The 7,730-nt window shown below is 48.0% G+C and overlaps 1 protein-coding gene across 2 annotated transcripts; it reads right to left on the reverse strand.

Moving 5' to 3' along the window:
- Positions 1–1,048: 1,048 nt before the first annotated feature.
- Positions 1,049–6,906, reverse strand: LOC104863270 (fatty acid-binding protein, liver). Of its 2 annotated transcripts, none has more exons than XM_033765298.1 (4): positions 6,737–6,906; positions 5,176–5,362; positions 3,753–3,845; positions 1,049–1,171 (listed from the first exon to the last, which is right to left on the reverse strand). In XM_033765298.1, the coding sequence occupies exons 1-4, from the start codon at positions 6,847–6,849 to the stop codon at positions 1,121–1,123; spliced, it is 444 nt and encodes a 147-aa protein (XP_033621189.1). In that variant the 5' UTR covers positions 6,850–6,906; the 3' UTR covers positions 1,049–1,120. The 2 variants fall into 2 exon arrangements, with proteins under 2 accessions (XP_033621189.1, XP_010623936.1); XM_010625634.3 differs by having other exon boundaries at positions 5,176–5,348; positions 6,737–6,903.
- Positions 6,907–7,730: the final 824 nt, after the last annotated feature.

Here is a 7,730-nt window from a genome sequence, read left to right on the forward strand (position 1 = left end):
AATTCATATACATGTGTGTAGATAATCTTATTTTGCATTGTATCAAAATTTACATGAAGGGTATAGTGTCAATGTTGTTCTGAAATTTGATTTTTTGGGAGTGGGGTACTGGGGATCGAACTCAGGACCCTGTGCTTGCGAGGCAGGCTGCAGAACCCCTGAGCTAAATCCCTGGACTTCACATAGAAAATCTTCTTCTTCTTCTTCTTCTTCTTCTTCTTCTTCTTCTTCTTCTTCTTCCTCCTCCTTCTCCTCCTCCTCCTCTTCTTCTTCTTCTTCTTCTTCTTCTCTCTTCCTCTTCCTCTTCCTCTTCCTCCTCTTCCTCTTCTTCCTCTTCCTCTTCCTCCTCCTCCTCCTCCCCTTCTTCTTCTTCTTCTTGTACCAGGAATTGATCTTGGGACGTTGCACTTGTGAGGCAGGCAGTGGAACCACTGAGCTAAATCCCTGGCTCTTACACCCTTCATTCTTAATACTGTGAATATGAACCTACTTCACTTTGTGAGTTGCCTATTAAAGACAATGATCAGGGCCTTTCTCCCCTTCTCCTACATTCTGCCTCTGTCTGTAGGGTGGAAGCTCCTTCCACTCAAGCTGCTTGTGTCCAATTCTGGTTCCCTTCTCTCGGCCCCTCACTCAGCCCTCCCTTTGGAGGACAAATCATACTTTGGTAGGTCAGTGCCTGAGCCCCTGTGCCTGTACACTGGTGGGGAGTGGGACTGTGGCTGTCCTCAAGGGCACATCTGTCCCTTGCCTGCCCAGGATTACTGGTCCTTGTCCCTGTGTGGAGCCTCCACAATGGCCAGCCCACTGTATGCCCTCTTTCTCCACCTCATTGTCCACACAGCTGCGTGGGAAGAGCATGCCAGGACCACCCTACAGATACAGACACATTTTATCCTTCCTGTCGTGGGTGGACAGCTTAGGTTCTGTATTAGGGCCAAGAATGAAACTCAGATTAGACCCAGTTGAGGAGAACACGTGGGTCACCAATGTATAAAAAATAGATGATCAGAGCTCCCAATACCAAAAAGGCATCACACAAAAAAAATGTTTTCTTAAAACAGAGTTCACTTTATTACATTAATTTTACACAGTAAAAGTATAGAAAATGCAAACTTGTTTAAATTCTCTTGCTGAATCTCTTGAATACAATGTCACCCAGTGTCATGGTCTGAAGAACAGAAAAGAAATCATCAAATGATTATCTGGTGACAAACAGTAAAAGCACATTATCAAGCCCCCAAATAGCTCCAAATGTGGTAATGTATGAAACAACTCAATGATTCTTCAAATCAGTGATTCCTCAAAGACCAGAGGAAGAGCTGACAATTTTTTTAACCTTATGTCTATGTTATTGCACTTTCTTCAATGGATGTGGTAGCAAGATCATCCAAACTTATATAATCTAATTCACTTTCTCAAAGTTCTGTTGAGCACCTACTTTGTGTCAAAACCATGCAAGGACATGTGTGCATGGAATACTAGGCAACTGGCCTGGGATGTTTTGGGCATTGCCTGGTTTACTTTCTAAAACTGAATGGAGCAGGTGAAAATGCTGGCTGCATCAGCTCTGAGGTCCTTGAAGAATCTTGGACAAGGCAGCTGTCATTTTGACATCAGGTAACAAAGCGGCCCCTTTGTTTCAGCAGCAATAGAGTGGCTGCCACTGATAAGATGGGAGCTCTAGTTTTTGCTACTTATATCATCACCTGGATGACCTTGGATAGGTCGACCTGACTACTGACCCCTTAACCTGTCTCCCTCACAGGAGACGGGAGGATTAGGCAAGATGGAGCCATCAGAGGATGTTGGCCCGGTCCCATCTGAAACATCTCATCTCCTGCTCCCCTGCCTGCTGGGAAGGTGTCAGCGTAGGCACAGGGACAGTGCATTTCACAGTTGATGCTCACATTGTCACTGCCTGAGGGATGTTCCCACCTGAACCTGGTGGCCACAGCCTCCTTGGGCTGCTTGGAACAAAGGAGACCAAGGGGGACACAACTGCTGGAGAAATTCTGGAGATTCACTCCCAAACTGAAGATAGGACCCGGCCAACGGCCAAGCACTGACCACTGCACACCTGGAGTGTGATACTCACAGGGGCCATGTACTTGCCACAAATGTGATCCTTATAATGCCAAATGGGCAAAGGCGTGTATCAGGCCTGTGGGGCTTGTAGGGCAGCTGGAGGTCCCTGTGGCTTGTGATTCGTGGTGAGTTAGAAGGAAGCGTTGTGACTATTAATTACTTTGCTGGCACAGAAGCAATGGCAGGGCCTGATATTCCTTGTGGTATGGGTGCTTCATTCACAAGAATAGCCTGTCTGTGACCCAGTTATGCCCACAGGAGGGGCATCTGCAGATTGAATGGGTTTATGCCCTGTACTCTGAGCTTCGTCCCAGTGGAGACAGAAAGCATGAGCTATGCCGGCTGCCCTGCGTGTTCCTGTGCCTTTCCTGCCAAGCTCCTCTCTTACTCCATGGCATCAGGGAAGAGGGGAGAGGAGCTGGGAATGAGGAGTAAGGAGGGAAGGAAGGAGGGTTGGGGGGGCTGGCAGGGGAGGGACAGCATGAGAGAAGTTGGGACATCAGGTGGCCGGATGCCAGCTCACCCTGTACCTTTGGTGAGTTAGAAAAGGGCATCCCTTCCTCAAGATCCTGCTGTTCTATGTGTTGGAAAATCAGCTGGTTATGCTGCACTGGTTTTGTTAGACAGGACTGGTACAAGGTGTTATACGAGGTGTGATAGAAAAATATAGTGAATGCTTGCATCAAACGAAAAAAAAATTACAGTATAAGACATATTGTCATTAATCTACCTCAACCTCCCCAACTTCAGACACACTTAACCCATCATTTTGTCCTTTTCAAAACCAGTTCTCAAAGTCTTATTTCATGTATGTTTTTTAAGAGATGTGATAAAATATATGATAATGTCATTGCCTACTGCCATCCAATGGAAAAGCCGTCTTGTGAAAACTCTGTGGTGCATCCCTATCTGTGCTATTCACTGGATCTGGTACCATATGAGTTCAAAATCTTTGCCAAAGTCAAAATGATTATGAAAAGTCAAGATTTTGAATCAGTTCAGGGCATGGAAGCCATGATAACATATCCAAAGACACTCACAAAAGAAACCTTCCTGAGTCACTACAGAAAGTGGCAAGAACTTGGGATGAGTCTGTTTGAACGGAGAGGGAGTATTTTGCGAAGAATTATACCAATGTTCTTACTGAAATAATGTTTTATACATGTAAATATACTCCAGGTTTAAAGAAAATACATGGTAAATACAGAAACCTGCATGGCCTTTAATATGAATCACCTCCCATGGGACAGCTGTGGATGGTAGCCATGAGGGACTGATCCAACTCATTTGGTTATGCTGCACTGGTTTGGTTAGACGGGACTGCTACAAAGTGGTATACTAGGTGTGATAGAAAAATACAGCAAACAAAAAAATTACTATGGTAAAAGACACACCATCATTAATCCACTGTGACTGTGCCATTTCATGGCTGTTTGTTGCCTCAGTTTCTCCTTTTGAAAATTGCTGATGGGAAGCTCAGAGATGCTTTATAAACTTCCTGGCACAGAAGGAACCTCAGTGAAGTGGTAGGAGATACAGAAAGGCAGAGAATTTGGGGCTGAGGGGAGGAAAGTGAGGCATGGGGTGAGGGGTGCAACTGCTCTTCACCCTTCACTTCACCCTCCCTCCAGCACCAGAGTCACAAGTTCAGAGTCCCGACTTACACTGGTCAGTGTGTCTCCCTTGACTTCAGTCACAAACTTGACGTTTTTGAAAACTGTCACAAGCTTGTTGCCATCTTCCAAGTTAACCACCGCCTGTGGGGCACAGAGAGGCCTGTGAGAAGAGTCTGTGGAAAGTGAGATCCTCACTAATGGGTCGGTTCCCCTGTGCAGGTGTCAGCTTATGACACCTCTGGTCCCTGTGCTCCCAGACCTCAGTTCTGACAGAAGACAGGGGCACAGAAGACAGAAAGAAAACCTCAGGACATCGTCTGTCAGAGCTTCAGTCCATGCTGTGTGATCTAGAAAAGCACACAGGACACTGAGTGGTCCCCAGGACAAATGCTGAAACAGAAGCAATAAAGTCTCAGTTCTCCAAGCTAATGGAGGCGGCAGTGTCAGAATTCAGAACCCTGCACACACTTTGCTCTGGTCCGCCTGGGTCCTGCCGGAACATTCATGGTTCCTGTGTGGTCTCCTCTCCCAGCCTTGGACATCCAGAGGAGCAAACACAGAAACCCAACCAGGAGAGGAGGACACTGCCAAGGTAAAACATCTCCCTCCACGTGGACACCTGGAAAAGGCCCATGGTAGAACCCACAGCGGCCGCCCCTTCCCCTGGGCACAGCCAAGAAAGTCCTGGCATTTGCCTCAGTCTCTGATGTTGTCCCCGGAGAGGCAGAAATAAAGAGCGATGGGAAGCAGTGAGGAGAGAGCTTGCTGAGCCCAATGCAGAGTCATCTGGGGAGCGGGAAGATGGCTGCTGGGTGGTGCTGGCTACGCTGGGGTGTGCAGTGTGTCACGGGGAGGAGCAGTGGTCAGGTCCTGGGTGCCCCAGAGCCCCAGACCTGTGGGGATGGAGCCGCCCTGCCCACTGCCCTCATTCAGCAGACTGACTTCTCCTCTGCGTAGATGAGGTAGCCCAGGCCATCAGCTTAATGACCCCCAAAGGTTTGTTTTGAGTGCATGCCTGGGCCTTGAGGTTGTGGTGTTGCCAGCCCCTCTTCCAAGATATTTGTCTCTGTTACCACCCGCCCTGAACTCAGGTAAAGCCAGAGTGATTTGTGCTGGCTTAAGGATTTTAACTGCCCCCGTTGCCCCCATTGTTAGGTCTTGTTTAAGAGGCTGTGAGAGGCAGGATCCTGGCCAAGGAGAACCTGAGAGTGGGACTCATGCTGTGTGCCTGGTTCCCTCCAAATGGTCATATAGGGGACTTCAAGTTTGGAGGCCACAGCACCAACACTTGGGGGGGATGAGAACAGCTTCCCTGTGAGTTCTCTGGTTCTCACACCCAAGAGATGCGCTTAGATATGGGGTGTTTAGGGTGGGAACTAAGAGGCACAGCATCCTGTGAGTCAGGAAGCCCTGGGGCCTGGCTCCAGGGAATATTCTAGAAGCAGAGCTTGTTGAAAGGGGAGCCACCTACCTTGACCTTCTCTCCACTCATGGTTTCCATGTCACTTTCTTGCCCCAAGGTGAACTCATTTTTAGTTACTTTGTTCCCAGTGCTCACAGTGATCTTGAAGTGTTTTCCATTTTGCACAATTTCTGTCACCCCCTTGACGTCCTTCCACTTCTGGATGAGGTCCTCAGGCACCCCTGGTGGAAACCATCTGAGGTTTAGAGACAGCAGGGGTGAGGGTTTCAAGGCAGAAGAAGACGAGGGAAAATAGTGACATGGAAGGGTAGAGGCCACAGACATTGGAGACCTGTGAGCAGCAAGGGCTGTAGCTGCCACAATCTTGAACCTTTCTTCCCCTGTGGGCTCCCTGCTTCTCTCTCACTCTCTTCCCTTGCTCCCCGTCTTGCTCCCTCTCTTTTTATGGCTTGCTGTGAGAGTTAAAGTGTGTCCCTTTCCACACTCAGGGAGACCAGAGAGTTTGTCTTCCGATCCGGGTCACTCCTGAAATGACATGAGGAGCTACTAATAATTAGGCCCAGGTACCCATCATGTACAAAGCATAGTTTGCCAGGCTAACTTGAGCTTTTGTAGGAATTGATCTTCATGAGATCTTCTGACAGCAAGACTGGTGGGTCCTGTTGCATAGATAAGGAACTTCAAAGACAGAAGTGGGGTGACTGGCTTACAGAAGACCTAAGCTCTCAGGTACCCCCAAAGTTCCTCCTTCCCCAACCTCGCTACTTCTATGCTCTTTTCCCTTTTCACCCTCACTGCCACACTACACCCTCTGCTCACAGGGCTCCCTCTGCCTGGAACACCCTCACCTCCCCAGCCCCCCAGTGGGCACTGCTCCTCTTCCCAGGCTCCCCTTCACCACCCAACTCTTCATCTCCCTCCACACCCATGGGAGGCAGGAGGTTAAAGTAGGTTCCCTGGGAAGCAGTAACTATGTCTAGTCCCAACCCAGACGCTTCCTGCCATTGACCTTGATCATGCCAACTTACATTTCTCAGCCTCAAATGTAAAATGAGAGCATAACTGTGCCCAAGTCACAGATTTTTTGGTGAGGATTAAATGGGGCATTGCCCAGCAATTGTTTACCTGATACCCTGGTACAGAGTCACCCCCCTACATGTTAAGGGAAACTTTGTTACATTTATTTCTTCTCTTCTCTCTCTAAATTATGACCTTGGAAATATGGCTCTTCATTATGTATCTCAGTGCTATGTATCCCGCACAGTGCTTGAAGTGTAGTTGTTCTTGGATCAATACTTGTTAGAAGAGTGAATGAATGCACCCACGTATGTATGAATGAGTGAATAGAATCACTCGAAGAAGTACCAGGAGATGTGGGCTTCAGTCCAGATCACACCCTAGTTCAGTGTTCTTTCCATTTGGTTCTTGGTGGCCTTGTTTCCTCAGTAATGGCCCAGTAGCAAGATCTGCAAAGTGAGTAAAAGGTCCTCTACTACGGTGAAGCTTGTGTTTCCCATCTTATCCTAATAGCTGACAGAGTAGCCACTGCCTGTAGGGCCAGACCCTCACTGCACTGACCTGTGCCCTTGGTGGCCTGTCTAGCACTCACCCATCGCCTTCATGAAGGGCTCGAAGTTCTCCTGGGTCTGCAGTTGGTACTTGCCGGAGAAGTTCATGGTGGTGATGAGGCTCCCTCTCCACGGCTGGCCCAGGTCTGCACATGAGGCTGCCCACTAGTGGCAGTTTTATAGGGGTTTCTTGCTCTCCAAATTTGGATCATTGGTCAGTGGTGGTGGATTTCTTTATGGGCAGGGTCAAACATTAACTCCCAAGAGCAATGGTAAACATTAAAAACATGACTGACACAGCAGAGATGTGTTCTTTTCAGTGAACATGACTCAATCAAGGACAGAGCCCCAGGACCTTGCAACATTTATGGTGACATCTCACCTTTATGAACTAAGAATGCATACAAGAAGTGTGTATGTGTGCATGTTATACACACACAAGTGTGACCAAAGCATACAGTTAATGCTCAGATTTTTACAATTTATTAAGTAAATGACACGTGGGTATTAGTGGCCTGTACAATACTCCCCTCACTTCAGACATGCTCATCCCCTCGTTCTTGCCGCTTTCTGGAGCATTTCTGGAAGTCTTGTTTTGTGAGTGTCCGTGTGAGGTGTGAACACTGCAGAGAATGTTGCAGCTGTGTGCCGTCCAATGGATAAGCAGGCCCTTCAAAACACTACAGTGTGTCTTCATCCACCTTTCTCACTGGATTTGGCCACATGCATCTGTTGGCTCTTGCCCAAAACCAGAATCACCATGAAAGGTGAGTGATTTGAATCAATTCAGGACATGGAGGCAGCCACGGCACTGCACTCATGAAAGAGAACTTCAAGAACTGCTTCAGAAAGTGGCAGGAGTACGTGTGTTTGAAACAAGGAGGAATATTTTAAGGAAGATTAAAAACAAGGGCAGTATCTGCTGACTTGCCCCAATGTGGGGAAACTGGCCTTGCAGAGCCCCCTGACTGGCACTGACCTTGGACAGACCACCTAGAAATGCTTCCCATGACCTTGGGAGGCTCCTGTCACGAA

This window comes from Fukomys damarensis, unplaced genomic scaffold (assembly GCF_012274545.1).
Source record: "Fukomys damarensis isolate Sample0158 unplaced genomic scaffold, DMR_v1.0_HiC HiC_scaffold_2, whole genome shotgun sequence".
Taxonomy (NCBI): domain Eukaryota; kingdom Metazoa; phylum Chordata; class Mammalia; order Rodentia; family Bathyergidae; genus Fukomys; species Fukomys damarensis.